This window comes from Rhamphochromis sp. 'chilingali' (genome assembly GCF_963969265.1).
Source record: "Rhamphochromis sp. 'chilingali' genome assembly, chromosome: 2".
Classification (NCBI taxonomy): domain Eukaryota; kingdom Metazoa; phylum Chordata; class Actinopteri; order Cichliformes; family Cichlidae; genus Rhamphochromis; species Rhamphochromis sp. 'chilingali'.
In genome coordinates this window covers 47691874-47707989 of record NC_137930.1, presented here as the reverse complement: position 1 = coordinate 47707989, position 16116 = coordinate 47691874, and the positions used below count along the sequence as shown (strand labels likewise).

The 16116-nt window shown below is 38.1% G+C and overlaps 1 protein-coding gene across 1 annotated transcript; it reads right to left on the bottom strand.

The window, feature by feature from the left end:
- Positions 1-934: 934 nt before the first annotated feature.
- Positions 935-15386, bottom strand: alkbh3 (alkB homolog 3, alpha-ketoglutarate dependent dioxygenase). The gene is made up of 10 exons (XM_080875940.1): positions 15275-15386; positions 13086-13171; positions 12768-12877; positions 12637-12671; positions 12452-12499; positions 11675-11778; positions 9137-9225; positions 8680-8889; positions 8221-8319; positions 935-5815 (listed from the first exon to the last, which is right to left on the bottom strand). Exons 2-10 carry the CDS (start codon positions 13159-13161, stop codon positions 5696-5698), a joined length of 891 nt encoding a protein of 296 aa, XP_080732066.1. The 5' UTR covers positions 13162-13171; positions 15275-15386; the 3' UTR covers positions 935-5695.
- Positions 15387-16116: the final 730 nt, after the last annotated feature.

Here is a 16116-nt window from a genome sequence, read left to right as displayed (position 1 = left end):
TTGATACTAATGAGAAATTACTTTGATTGGTTATCATGTCCATGTGATGTGATTACATGACTAACAACATGATTTACCACTGATGGCCTGTGTATTATTGTCTGATGACGAGGGGGTGGGATTGAAACGTTGCACACTACCAAGATGTAGGTAAAGTTTGGCTTCTGCAGTGTGTAAGCTGTTGGTTTTTTTAAAAAGTGGGAGGATATGTTTTTCCAGTCCAGCTAATGCCCCATTTTTTTTTTTGGTGTAGATTTGCATGTATCATACAGACATGTTTTATCATACTCTCAATCTTTACTTATATTAATGTAATGTAGGTGATGATATCGCCAACTGTGTGTTTAACATTGGGATTATGTATTTAGCTTTTCCCAAAAGACTTTTTAAAATCAAATTTTAATTAATATTAAACTTTCTCCTGTAACTAAGCTAATGAACATTGAGATTTTCCAGGTGTGTGTGTGGGTTGTGTGGGGTTTTTTTTTTAGCATTACAGAACTTTCCCAGGCTATTGTCATCCTTCTTTCAAAGATTTGCAAAGATTTGTTTGTATCGAATTCAGAATTTAGTGCATATTTCAAGAGCCGAACATTTGAATTTGATGCCTTTTAGTATTTTATGCTCCATCCATCAACTTTCTTAAATGCTTTTACATTTAAGGATCTCACATGGACTGGAGTTTATCCCAGGTATCATAAAGTCAAAAGTAGACAGGTCACCAACCTGTTACAGAGCCAACACAGAGAGACGGACAATCATTGATGCCCACATTTACACCTTCAGCCAGTTTAGAATAGTCAGTTAACATGAATGTATGTCAGGATTGTGGGAGGAAGCTGGGGTACCTGGAGGGATTTCAAACAGGCCCAGGGAGAACATGGAAACACCATACAAAGTTTTCATTGTTTAATCATCTAAAAATCAGTGCATTATGATTTATTTAAGTTTTTAATAAAACATTGAAAAATGCTGTTATACAATATTAGCAACAATGTTCATATAAAAAATTCTTCTACTTAATTTCTTGATTCTGATTATTACAGATGTAAATCTTCAGAGCAATTAGAAGGCAGCCAGGAATTGGGAAGCAGGTGCAGGATTTGCTACAGGAAATGGGCTGTGATCTGGAACATTACCAAACAGTGTTCAGCCCAAACCTTCTAACAACGTGATGTTTCTGTCACATACAAAATGTTCTGTGCCTCTTTAGTCCCAACTTTAAGCAGGCACTGAAATTTGGGCACAGCATGCTACATTTCCTAGGACCCGTTATACAACTTGTAACATTCACTCTGTTACAAGTGAGGGTCTCCCTCATTAACTCTCTCAAAATCTTCAGTCTTCCAGAGAGGCATTACAGACAGTTTAGACCATCAAGGAAGTTGTCATGGTTACCGTAGGTGCTGTACTGATGCAAAGGTACATGGAAAATTGAGTTAAGTGAGCGCTGCAGGGAGTTTACAGTGTCAGTGACTATATCCCACAGGGCTGTTCAAAACCTGAAATCTAATCTTTTCTTTTTTTTAATGTAGTAAATGCTAAATGTGCTTGAATACGGCCCAATCTGAAACAGAAAATCAAATATTGCATCCCTGTGAACTCTTCTGGTGGTTGACAGATTTGATTTTTTAGTGTCCATCTTCCCTACCATTCACATCCCTCATCCACTTAGCTGCACCAAATACTTTAAATTATTAGTGAAGGTGAGCACCTGTTTGTGGGTAAAAAAAGAGAGACATGTTTACCATGAGTCTTTGCAGCAATTTAGCAGTGCCAAGTGTTTAAAGTGTATTAAGTTGTTAAAATAACTTTCATACATGCAGCATATGTGAAGGTAAATATTAAAATCTTAAAGATGTTTTTTTTTTAAAAAGGTAAATCAGAATCTACCTTTGAACTAAATTGTTCTTGTAGAGATGCCATTTTGTTAGTCATATAAAATTTGTGAAGGGAACAATAAATGCATAAATTAAAGATTTTTATCAAATAAATCAGGACTAAACAAAACAGCAGCATCTTAATAAACTGGAACTGGTATGACAAAATACAACTCACAAAAGTTTTCAATAATCCTAAGTGACATAACACACTTCTCTGTCTGCAGTTACGCCTCGCCGATACTGTGTTGTATCCCATTTTACTTTCAGAGCTACTTTAATTCTTTATGACACAGATCAACAAGGAGCTGGAATCATTTATATTGACTTGATAGCAGTATGCATTTGCTCTTTTGCATGCCTTGCTTGCAAAGAGTGGTTATTTGAGTTAATGTTACCTTCCTATTAACTCAGTTTAGCCATTCTCCTCTCACCTCTGGCATTAGCAAAGTATTTTCACCCATAGACTGCCACTCACTGGATATTTTCCCGTCTTAAGATCATTCTCTGTAAACCCAAGAGTTGACTGTGTGGGAATCCCAACAGATCAGCAGAAATATTCACCAATAACAGGATGTTAAGTCTCTTAAAATCTTCTTTCTTACCCATTCTGATACTAAGGTTGTTTTGATCTTGACTACATGCCTAAATGCGTTGAGTAACTTCTCTGTGATTAGCTGATTAGATTAATCAGCTAATCACAGGGAAGTTACTCAACGCATTACATTAATCAAAACATATCTCACTAACTTGTACTTTAAAACATGAAGCTTTGTCAAGACTGAACCAACTCTGCTGAGTAGTAGATACCTTACTTTGTATGTAGCCAGCTGATTACATAATGATTGGTTTATCATCAATCATTGAATCCATTTTATTTTATCTCTTTCTTGGATTTTTTCTTTGCAGCTATCTTGGCTGTTAGAGTCTTCACAGACCTTACTGGATCTGCAGGACAGTTTGTTTTTACCAGCTTTTTTTCGTCAGAGGTAGCACTTCAGACCTGCTATGCGATTCTTTAGTATCTGAACAGGCTTTCTATTTCCTCGCAGCTAGAATAGTTAAATCATACTTGTATATGTGTTTACCAAGGGATCAGTTTGCTATGTTGAACTTTTAGATTTGAGCAATCCATACCACACAAACAGCTATTAATACACTATACAGAGAGTGGCTGGTATGATTGGTCTTGCACCAACAAGTTGAGGTTACATGGCCAGTGACCTAATATCTAAATTTACACACACATATTATATATCACTAGGAATCACCCAGAGACTCGGTTACAACTGTTCAAATGGATCCTTAGTTGTAGGTTTATTTTTAAGCTTTGATCAATTAAAGAATGTGGACTATCAACCTGAACGACTCTGACTGCAGAGACACTCCTCTCTGTGGATGTATACACAGTCAAATAACCTGTCTTGACCACAGTCAAAGAAGAAAGCCAGTTTAACTGAAGCTCTTTGCTCTTTCCATCTATTGAGTTTGACCTAAATGGACAAAAAACAAAGCAACACACCAAAAACTGCCCTGAGGCATTGTCTGTACACCGTAGCACATGATCGTATTACAGCCACACTATAAACTGATTAAGAATTTTCCATTAAATACATTTATCACAATTTTTTTTTAGATATAATGAAAACACTGGTTACATAATTTCTCAGCCCTGGAGCACCATCTTTCTTGTTCACTGTATTTTGCAAACACCATGCTCAGATTCCAGAATATTTACATGACAAACTTTTCATTACAGCTCAGGACTTTGAGTCTGCCTAAGTAAAATTATGATCGTCCATGTGTGACTGTTGTCCACGTGTGTTTCTCTTACTGTTCGTGGAGGTTTGGTTGCTGTTTTGATTCTGTTGATATTCTGTGTTTCTAAGGCTTTTATTTTTCTAGTCTGCATTTGTCTTTCTAATGTTCACTTCTTGTGCTTCTTCGGAAATCGCTTCTCCTTATGTGTTACCAGAACTTTAACCCCCTTTCTTTTCACCGCGGCCTTGTATCTTCTCTGTCTGCAGTCTGTCTTCTTTGTTTCTACCTGTGGCCTGTTTCTGTCAGTGTTTCATTGTATAAATACAACTTTATATATCAACAAGGCTTTTCTTAATTTCCTTGGTCTTCATTTTTATGTGTGCATGTATGTATATGGGGGAGATATTTGGCTTTAAAGGGATAAAGGATAATTCTCCTTCACCTCCACTGCTTGCATGCCTCCATGTCTGGTGGGCCACACCAAGATGTGTGGAGAGGAAATGAGGATGTACAAACTCTTTCCCTTTGTGAGAATCTGCTTTGTCATCTCCTTTTTTTCTCACGATTCTTGGGCTACACTTGTGGATTCATTGAGTCGGCCAAAAAAGGCTCACTATTATCTATTATCAGTTTATGTTCAACCTGCTTCTGTGTCCTGTGTTTGGGCCTTCTCATTCAACAACAGGACAACAATCCTTCCATAAAAAGTTACTAGTAAAATGTTAATACACAGAATGTATCCCTAATTTATTATTATAGTAGTTTTATGTCCAAACAAAAAAAATCAGGAAGATAGCTTAAGTATACAGAAAGCTCAGTAAGAGCTGTAACCACACAGGGTCAAACTTTTAGCTTTAGGACTTTGCCAACAATTCCAAAAAGTGACATGGATGGCAGCATACCATTTCCCTGTGTGCTGCTTGGTGCATCCTTGGCTATGTGAATCTGCCTTGTGTAATGCATTTGAGATACCTGTATCATTTGCATGACCATGTTTTTAATGCCTCTTCTCTTTTTGGATGCTTTCATCGAATACAAAGACACAAAAGCAATTCCTCATCAAGGTAGCATTCATGTATCTGAAAAAATGAACAGAAATGTTACAGATGCTGTGTCTAAATTTTTTTTTTATGTAGAATAGACAGCTGCCTTAATGTCAGTGCAGTCAGTCCTATAAAGAAGGAGAATGTACAGATTTTATTTTGACCTGATCTGTCTTTTTTCTGAAATGGAAAACCCAGTTTCCGTCATCTCTATGTGAACAAACTCAGAGTTTTTAACCAAACAAGCTGAACCACAACATACAACAGAGAAAGGAACAGTTGAGGTTTCCAGCAATCCCCAGTGATTTATTACCAAATATACATTCATTTGAATAAATAAATTCCAGAATCTAACATTGTCGTGTTCCCTTGACTTTGAACATGTTTCAGCAACAATGCAAAATGAACTCGCTCTTTAAGAGACTCATTAACTTTTATTCAAAAGAAAAATAAAATGCATTTCAGTGGTTGTGGCCACTTTACTTCATTCTTCTCTTTTTGTGGTAGCTCTTTATAAAAAGCTCCAAAGATAGAAAGCTTTAAGTAAATTTACTTAAAGGACATTTCCTTACAGTGAGTACTCAGATCTTGCTTTAGGACAAACTTTTCAATAACATGGTACTATTGACATCACACATTTTGGCTTCAAACTAAAACTCAGCCTAAAAAATGTGGCTCAAATGAAAATTGAACAAAAGGTCAAGTTAAATCAAATAAACGTACGTAACTCACCAAAGCAATATTCAGACCAAAGAGATGGATGTTGTTGGAACTTGTTCTCATTCACAGGGCTGGTGTGGCTGTTATTGTTGTAAAAGGGGCCATTTGGCTCTTCTGATATAATACTAATATCAGATAATCTTGACTGCTCACAACACTGATATTAATAATCACTTACACAGTCTGGAAATCCAAGCAGAGCCGTTCACACCTCAGATCTAGCACTCTGTTTGAAATGTAGAATCAGAATTTCTTCAGCTTCAAGTACCCGACTCTGAGGAAGATTTACAGTCACTTGGCTGTGAATCGCATTTTGGTACCCGGCCTCTGGCCCTCTGGCTCCGGGTAGATAGTTCTGAAGGTCAAGTTGATGCGTGGGCCCCTGTCATGGTACTCTTTAGCCACTTGATGCTGGTGGGAACAGAGAGACTCATAAGCAACATATTTAAAAGTTACACTACATTTTTATGAAAGAATAAATGAGCAATTAACAATCTTGGGCAAGTATTGCTCTATTAAGTTTCTATTAATGGGCAACATCTACAAATTTTCCACTAGAATCAAAAGAAAGAAATGCATGAATAGCCATGAGCTAGGCCAGCTATATTTTGTTCTATGTAGAAAAAAAGAGTGTAAAGTGATAATAGACAAATCTGAGAAAACAAACGAACAACAACACAAGTATACAGTCCGGAGAAACACCATCAGACATGGAAAAGTCCGATTTATTCACCTGTGCAAAGCCAGCACTACTACCTTTTGCACAAGAAAATAATGGCCTTCATACATTTTGTGCAGCTTGTGGACTCAACGACACACACAAGTGCAGAAACACCACTACACCTCCATCAAAATCTGAGAAGGAGGTGCAAGGTTTGCTTATACACAACAGTGTGAAAAGAAAAAAAGAGCTACGTAAACACAGAATGATTCCTGTATCCATTTTCAAACACGTGAAGTACTTTAGCAGGACTGATGGGTTTAGTTAAATATTTAGCCACCACTTCTAAACCTTGCTCCGTGAACCAGATGGTTTTGTTAGGCCAACCATGACTGCAATAATGGAGATAGAATTAATGTCTGAAGTGATCTTTTTCTTGAAAGAGAGTAATGAAGCCCCTGTTAAGTTACTCAGGAGGGTGTCGTCATAAAACACCTGTGACCTTATCCTCTCCTTCTTTCAGCTCAAACCTTTTTCATCTCCTTGCCCCAACTTGTATCTCTCACTCTCTCACCTCACTTAGTTTTTAGTAAGTGAACATTGTGTAGTGGAAAGTTGAGGATAGCTCCATTTGGAGCCCGTCCTGATTTATATCAGTGGTATTGTTTTGATCATTGAATTCCTCTAGCGGTGGACAAAACTTGTTTAAATTTGCTTATGTAATAAACCGTTTTATATATGTACAGTCAGGTGGAATTTTTTTTCTCCACACAACTCTGTATAGTCCAGTGAAAATATGAAAGTGTCCTTATTGCTTTCATAGGAATTAAGAGCCAAGTGTGAGCGTCTCTCCAAGCGTCTATGTTTTGCTATGCATCCTTGAACAAAGTTTACAAAGATACCTAAACAGCATGGCCCATTTTACCTGCTCTGCAAACAGATTTGGCCATAATGAAATTCAAGCAGCTGTAATATGCTGTAATAACTCATTCTCATACCTGAGTGTGATCCAGTTATTTTCAACAGAACCCAGCTACTCTCTCTGTTACATACACAAGAGCCTTGCACTCATATAAATCTGGCTGCTCTGACTTTGATCGTAAAAAAAAAGAAAAGAAAAGAAAGAAGACTCTCATTAGGTTGAAGCCTTACTCTTCTCTCCAGGCCTCTCCATTCATCCTTGTTACTGGTTGTCCAGGGAAGAGGAACCTGACTGCCTTCACCACACATCTATATGCTCACATGGTGAGTCAGAAGCACTAACACTCCTCTATCGCACAACAGCGAGGAGACTATTCAGTGTGAATGTCCAGTGTTTCATTAGAAGTGTTTTTTTCAAGGTTGCTGTTTTAATAATAACTTAGTTTGTGCAAGAAAGATAATTTACAAAAGCATCACAGTACAAAACTATATGTAAAACAGGCTGAAAAGAACCTTAAAAACAAACTATCAGTGTTCTTCTGTTATCTGAAGATGTATGTTGTTCATTTTGACAGTAAATATAGTATAATGGATAAAATCATTGTTACCAAGCAGGTTAATTAGGTCCAACAGCTAAGCCAAACATTGAAGTAATAATATGTGAGTTTTATATTTTCATTTTTCTGCACTTTATCCTTACAAATGGAACACAGGAACCAACTCATAATATGTGTATAGTTTATTTCTAATATGTAATGTGAGTTAGCTAACAAATAAATCTGGCAACGTGTAGTGCAGGGGTATCGAACTCCAGGCCTCAGGGGCCTGTGTCCTGCAGGTTTTAGATCTCACCCTGGGTCAACACACCTGAATCAAATGATGAGTTCATTAGCAGCTTCTGGAGAACTTCAAGACATGCTTAACCATTTAAATCAGCTGTTTTGGATCAAGGACAAATCTAAAACCTGCAGGAAACTGGCCCTTGAGACACCCCTGGTGTAGTGCGAATGACCCGGCACCTTAATTTCTGCCTGAATCTATCCTGTAGCTGGACTCTCTTTGAATAAAGCTTTGGTCATACTCACTGAAGACCCAGCAGCTTAGTAGCGATTACTATTACACTCACACTCACTTTTTGATGACAAAGTTTACATCACTCAGCCCTAAGCAAACCTTAGCGGGCTTGGAGAGCGTAATCAAGGCTTAACTTTATTGCCTGCCTGGTGGAGCCTACCTGCCAGTCGTCCTGTGTGGCTCCTTCCATCAGCAGAAGTGTGCCATGACTCAGAGGAATCCGAATCCGCTCCACGTAAGTGTAGTCACCCTTCTCCTCCTAAAGGACAAAAACACACAGTGCAGTCCAAAGGTTAATCTTCAGTCTATATGCAAACACCTAATGCTGATGCTTTGCTTCACACAGTTTGCAAAGCATCTCATTTTTTTGGGCATCGAATGTGAAATGTGTCCATTAATCTGCTTCACTCTTCCTCCCAAGTTGTACTGTTTCCTGAGGCAGATCAAATGTGTCCATCTAACTTTAATGCACAAGGAGATTACTTCTGATTGGATCACTTCCCAACTCGTCTTGCCTTTCTTCACAAGTTAAGTTAGTTGTGAGACGATCTCATCTTACCAGAATACTTTCATCTTGTTTTTATTATAGTTAAGAATGAAACCCAGTGAGCTAACTCACCGGTGGAGGCTGCTTGCGGAGACTGAAGACTCTGGTGTCGCCCAGACTAAGAGAAGCAATAGTTGGCTTGGGACCCAATGAGGCTTCGTCGTCACTGTGCCAGCCAATGCTGTCATGGCCATCCCGATACAAGTTACACAACAGGGAGTTGAAGCTACATCCAGTCGCATGCTCCACTGCCTTGCAAAGGTTTACCAGCAATGGATGCCACTTGGAGGAAAAAGCAAGAACAATACGCAGAGTTCAGCAAATGAATGTATGACAAAAGGATAGAAAAACAGAATGATGAATGAGGAAAATGAAAGACTCAATGTTAAAATAATATAACAAAAGCAAATATTTCACTCTGTTTAGATCAATTTTTATTCTCCCTACAATTAGACTACAAACCAAAGACTTTGCCAGAGATTGTGTGAAAAAAAAAAATTCTGTCACATTTTTGTTACAGTTGTCAAACCTGCATGTTTGCAGCCATTGTGGAGCGAGCATAGGTATATGGGAGCTCTCCATACCAGCAGGTCAGCCTGGGTTCCTCGTATGCTTCACCTGGACCACACATCCAAACAGATCAGGAAATTGCCCAGATTAAACAAGAGACAAAAGTTTTTTTTGGTATTGCACAGTGGGGGACACATTTCTGTGAATATTTAAAATCTGCTGATATTTGATACCCAGTCTTAGTGCACACACACACAAAAAAATAACGTGGTTATTTGAAAGCTTAAATAAAAGAGCTGTGCTAGTATTTCCGGGTTAATAACAGAAATTTTATCTGATGCACACTGTACCGGGCCCCTACGGTCCCTCCTGCATGTGGTTGGTCCACAGGAAATGTGTCCATGTGGCTCTTTTGAGCTGAGCCTGACCAGCACTGCAGGCTAATTCCCAACCATCAGATGCTCATTGACAAGGCCCACCCTTGGGTCTGGCTCCGTTAACCCTAATCTGAGTGTGGTACACTGGCCCACTGGTTTTTCCTACATAAAGGTCTTGTGAATCGCACTTCGTCTGTCCCTTCATCTAGAACCAATTTGCCTTGGGAGACCCTACCAGGGACAAAATGCCCTAACAATATGGGACCTAGGATCACCAGAGTACACAAACCCCTCCACCACAATGATGTGGTGATTTGTGGAGGCAATCAGGTGGCAGTCAAAAGCGGGGGACTTGGCGGTCTGATTCAAACTTGCTGAAACGGGCTTTGGGTATATGGAACACCACCTCCCATGAACACGAAGAAGTCTAAGCTACCGCTTCAGGTGGAGAGATACTGGCTAGATATGGTAAGGCTTGCCTGAACACACAATTACAACCAGTCTCCTGGAGAGGGGATGGATTCTGTTTCACTCTGGAGTTGCACCTTAGTGAGAGGCAGGGGTGGGTACACTTGTAGAAACAAGCTTCCATAGCGTGGCTTTGCTCAGCTCTAGGGATAGAGTGGGGGGCTCGGCCCTTCAAGAGTGTCTTGGAGTAGAGCTGCTGATCCTCCACATCTAAAGGAGCCATTTGAGATGGGCATCTGACCAGGATGCCTTATGGGTACCTTATAGGTGAGGGAGAAGGCAGACCCAGGAGACACTGGAGAGATTACACCTCTTGGCTGGCTTGGGAACATCTTGGTATTCTCCCTAAAGAGCTGTAGGATGTGGCCAGAAAGAGGGAGGTCTGGGTGTTTCTGTTTAGACTGATGTCCACAACAACCCAGACCCAGATAAACTGCAGAAATGGATGGATTGGTCTTTTGAGTATAAAACACTCAACCACTCAAACCCCAATCCAGACCTCTGCCTGTGGACAGTTTCATAGAGTAAACCATCAAATCAATCTCTATATCACATTATACCCTTTAATATGCGTCAGTAATTTGATGAAGGCAATTCAGTCAGGGCAGAAAACTGACAAATTTGTTCTTACTGGATTTTCTTTCAGTGTCTAACAAACATGTACAATAATCGCCTGTTTTGTCACTGGTTTTCTAACAGGGGTCACGTAAACATCTAAATCCAATTTCTCTGTCTTCCTCTGTGGGTCTGAGTGTACCTCCCTTTCTTGGGAAACCAATAGTTCTCTTCCAAGAAACAATTTTTTGCCTTCGGTGTATTTTGGCCAGCCGTCTGGTATCAGAATACGGTGAAACCAAAACAAACTGCTTGAGCAGCCATTGCTTTTTATGGTGCTGAATTATTACATTATTACATTATTATTTATCAACTCTCAAATGCCAGAAAGATAAGCAAAAGCCAAACCCATTCAAAGTATCCATTTCAAAGTTGTGAGACCAAATGATCGGAAAAACTGAGTCAGTGCATTTAAAGGTTGTTTTAAAGCAGGGCAGGATAAATGAAGGAGTGGTGATACATTAAAGAGCCAGCCACCACTTCTTTTTCCACTCTTCCTTAACCCAAACATTGATGATTTCACACCCTGTGTCTGTGGTGAGTGTTTGGAAATCATGACCACTTGTCTTCATCATTCTGTTTGTTTGCTGTGTAGCTACTGCAGAATTGCACAAAAGATGGACAAGAGCCAGCTGAGAGAAAAGGACGATTGTGAGGCAAAGTCTGGCTTCATCTCAGCACATTCCCCTGTATATCGTCTGTCACCGTATATGGAATACAATGTGAGTGTTCTCAGTGTCAGCTTTTTTTTCAAAATAAAGTTCATACACAAATTACCACATGAGCAAGGCACCTAGTTGGATTTGGAAAACTTTGCATTAAAAAGCTATAATTTTAAAAAAAGAGTATATTAAACAATCACCCAAATCTATTGCCAACAAAAAGTATTCTGTTATTATTTAGAGATCTTTAAGTACTTTTAAAATACATGTACCGAAAACTGTTTTAAAAGGTCACCACTGCACATACATGAAACAGGAACAAACCTGAATCCAACAGCAAACTTCCTGCAGTGGGGAATCCTTCTTTACGCTCCTCTCTACAAACCACAAACTCACATTTCACCTAGTTTACACTGTTAAGAAACCAGTGCTCACCTTGTCTGTAGTTGGTCTTTTGGGACCATGGAAGCTCTGCAAGCAGCTTACTGAACATCCAGTCGGCCTCTTCTGGGGAGAGAAATCCAGGCAGCAGCCGCAGCCTCGACAGATGAAAGATAAATAGACACAGACTAAATCCCCATAAACATAAAGTAAGAGTATACAGTATGTACTTTACCCTGGTTTTCTAAGAGTTTAAAGTCTGGGCATTCCAATTATTTCTGTAAGGCATAAAATTCCTCCTTAACAATATGAACGTGTAACCTTAAATACACAGGGAAAAGGCTCTTGTGTAAAATAGTAAAATTTTTCAACATCCAGATCAAATAGCAAAATCAAATGACTGACAGTTACTTTTGGTTTATTATCCACTACAACCATTCTGTTAAGCTCACAAAATGACCTGCTAAAATTCAAACTGAACCTCGGTAACAAAATACAGACTACAATAACATTGTCTCTCTGTAAATCAGATTTTTCTAATAACAATAAAATCAAAATTGACATGCTAAAAATCTATGTGAAAATAGCCTAATTGTACCTTCCACTATATAATAAAGCACAAGTTATGAAATATACTTAATTATTAAAAACAAAGCTCATTTTATGTGTTTTACTGGGGACCATAAAGTAAAAAGCATGACTTTTATTAAGAAAAAGCATATTTATTATGCGACCACTGCCACCTAGTGGATTTAAAACTCAGGCACTGATTTGTGCAATGTTCAATAAACACACATTCAGCTATTTTCCATTTAATTGTTTTTTACACACCTGGACACCCCTGATGGTCCATGGCTGATCTCAAAATCACCTGCCTGTCTGACCAGAACAAAATGAATCACGTTAAAAGTATGTAGTAGAGGACTCACTAAGCCACCTTAAAAATTGTGTGATTAAAAACGTTATCTGTCATAAAAACAAATCTGTGGAAGTAAAGATTGAAATTAGTAACTTACTCTATCATCTTCTCTGGTGGCACATCTCTAATTGGCTGCAATAAAGGAAAAAAAAATAAAAAGTAGTATCCTCACATTCATTTTTATTGGCAGCAAAGACTCATTTTGACTTCTTCACGTGGACAGTCTACCTGGGAGGGCTGGAGAAACTCAAAGGTTTTAGTTGTTTTCTGAGGCCCAAAACCCCAAGAACCAGAGGCCACGTTGGCATTTTTGGATTCATTGCAATTTGGGCCTGCACCTGTTTAAAAAAACAGAATAAAAATCTTGTTTCCTACGTAAATGTCAGCCCAATTTATCACACTTATTTAAACACATAACTGTATTTCATAAGAGAGGAAGAAAATTCCTTATATATATATATTTTTTTATCTACCTCTATGAATGACCTGAGCTGGCAAAAGCATGCAAATCCTGCATTTCACAGTACACACTACACTTTGATTTACCTGTTGGACTTGAGTGTTTTGGCAGTCGTTTCGCCCAGCAGCCCTGAACTCTGGCACGCTGACGCTTATCTGACATCACATCAAGTCTATGATGTGAGAAAGAAGAGAAACAGATTCATTCACAACTATAGGATTTCTTTATTTGAACACAGAAACTGGCTCTGTACACGCCATATCATAAAAAGGAATTCACACAAACTGACATTAGGGAAGAATCGAGAACAGTTCCTAACTAAGAACCAGTTCTAGATTATCTTAGCTACCTGACTCTAATCTCAAGCTTATCAAGCTTTTTAGTCAATGCTGGCATGTTTTTTTTGACAGCTGTACATTGCAAAATGGGAATGTCAAACATTTGACAGTGGAACGTTTTCACGCATGTGAGCCTTTATTCTATTCAGCAGTTTCAACACTGTGAGATAATGAGACAAAAACAAATCATGAAGAGTCAATATCAGAACTGATAAAGATCTTTTACAACCAGAAGTATTTGGACAATATTCTCCCACCTGTACAACACCACACTGGAGTTCAGTTCATCTATCAAGATTTCCTTCTTTAATTCAAGGGGCTTAACAAAAATACAGCATTAAAAATTTAGGAGTTATAGCTTTTTAAATGTTTTTCGTATATATAGCCCCCCAAAATTAATTGGATAAATTAATACAATTGTAAACATAAGGACTGTTTTTAATACTGCTTTATAGTTAATGACTGTCTTAAGTCTAGAACCCACAGCCTTTGAGAGCCACCTTCAATTGCTGCTTGGTTGTGGGTCTCCCAGTCTTCACCTTTGTCATCAGTAATTTAAAGTTTCCTCCAAGTGTCAGGTGACTGACTAACTCAGCTTTTGAAGAATATTTAATTTCTTTTCCTTGAAAAACTCTTGGGTTGCTTTTGCGGGTTATTTTGGCTCATCATACATTTGCAAGTCCTGACCAGTTTTGCCGCATTTGGCTGAACATGAGCAGAGAGTATAGTCCTGTACACTTCACAATTCATCTTGCTATATGTACCAGCAGTCACATTAACAATAAACACTAGTGACCCGGTTACAGTGGCAACCATACGTGCCCACACGATAACATTATCTCCACAATGTTTTACAGATAATGTGTTATGCTTATAATTGTGAGTTATTTCTCTTCTTCTGTTCCCGTCATTCTGGTTAAGATTGCTTTTATGTGTTCGCAGAATTCTTTTTAGCTTAAGTGTGAAAGCTGTTTTAGATGTTTTCGGACAAAGCCTGATCTTGTTTTTACGTGTAACCAGTGATTTACACCTTGTTGTAAATTTACATTCATGAAGGTGACTCTGGACTGTAGACTCTAAGTACACCATTGACTGAGATCCATAGACCTACCTCTGTGAGAATTTTCTACACTTGCATCACTCTTTCACACCACATATTGAGAGTTCCAGAATAAAGACATCATATGCAAGCAAGGAAACAACTCCAGAAATGTTATCTTCTTAGTCCATCATGAGATGAGAGAACAGACTTCACCTGGCCCTGAAACTGCTTATCATCCATTTGTCCAATTACCTTTTAACCTCTGAGCAACTTTGTATAAAAAATGGCTGTAATTTCTGTATAGTTACCACAATCCAAAAAATCTAAATTTCAATCACGTCTTCATAATTTTATTTAAAATCCACTCTGCCACTATCCAAATACTACTCTATAAGTCGAACGGAGAATGGCACTCCTACTAATGTCTTATCAATGTCTACCCCTGCATGCAGTTTTTTTTCCCTTTATGTGAGTGCGTGGAGTGCTGCTCAGATCTGCAGTCCTTTGTGATGCGTAATCAGATGTTGTGAGTTATATATTTTGTTCGAGTGGTAGTTGTACTACGTTCTTTTCCCTCTGTGCCTAATGAAAAGCACAATTTGTTGGATTTGTCGTAGAATCTTAAGGTTTCTGAGAATAAAATATGCAGCCATCAAATTGAACAAAGCAGCTTTTAATAAATTGTTCGATAATTAAACGAAATAATTTCTGTCCCTTTTAGTTAAAGGATAATTTCGATAGTAAACTGGCTATTCTTAACTGAAATACTTGATTAGCTTGGTGCTCAGTATACGTAACAAAAAGTTACTTTAAATAACACTTTTTAAATGTCATACTTCGTAAGAAAATACCAGGACTAACTAATGTTGGGAAAAAAAAAACTTGAATGACTTACCCAAGTGGTCGCTAAAGCATATCTACAGAACTAAGAGAAGATGGGTTGTTGTTTTTTTTAATTTAAGCTGTAGCGCTGTCAGCCATGGCAAGAGTGTAACAGGGAAAATAAATCCTACCTGGAACCGAGATGTGAAACTATAGTTCCGTCTCTAGCTCTCCTCTCTCCCGCTCTTTTTTTAAAATATATTTTTAGCACAATTTAATGTGAACTATGTCACGAATAAAACTAATAATACATTTTTGTAGAACACATAAAAAGTGAACGTATATTAACACATGGACACAATGAACGTTTCTAGACAGTGAGAATTAACAATTTAAATAAATCATTTTAATTAGTGACCATCATTCATTAGAATATCCAAAAGCTGCAGGTGAAGGCAAGACAGTTGTCAATTAATAAGCTTCCCTTTTCAAGCTTAATAAGATTGGGCTTCAAAATGTTTTTAGGATAAGGCTTGATTAGGGGACTATGCTTTAGGCATTAGACTTTCCAGGATATTCTGAGCCTGTCCACTTTTCATTCTCCTTACAGGGATTCCCGTTGCATGCCTCCAACAGATCCGTGTTCCTGAACTTAAGTTACTGGCACATGATTTTTCCAGGGTCCATTCTTTCCTCTAATCATATTAAGAATTTGCTCATAGGGAGCACATATTTGGTAATATGATTGTAGGGTTTCTCTTTGTAATATTATTTAACAATTGCTAATAACTTGTTATTTGGTGCTATATAATTAAACTGAATTTCCCCAAGTCTGGAAATTAAATTTGCTACATCAAGAAATAAAGACTTTTATATTGTGATTTCTTATCACAGATTTTTAAAGTCGTTAAAAAT

Bases quoted from the DNA above. Each gene is read 5' to 3' on its own strand.
- alkbh3 (XM_080875940.1), bottom strand. From the start codon at position 13,161: ATGTCAGATAAGCGTCAGCGTGCCAGAGTTCAGGGCTGCTGGGCGAAA. The intron at 11,779-12,451 runs GTGTGTAAAAAA...TCATCTGTCGAG, and splicing joins GGACCATCAGGGGTGTCCAG to GCTGCGGCTGCTGCCTGGAT. The intron at 8,890-9,136 runs GTTTGACAACTG...TTTTCCTCCAAG, and splicing joins CAATGGCTGCAAACATGCAG to TGGCATCCATTGCTGGTAAA.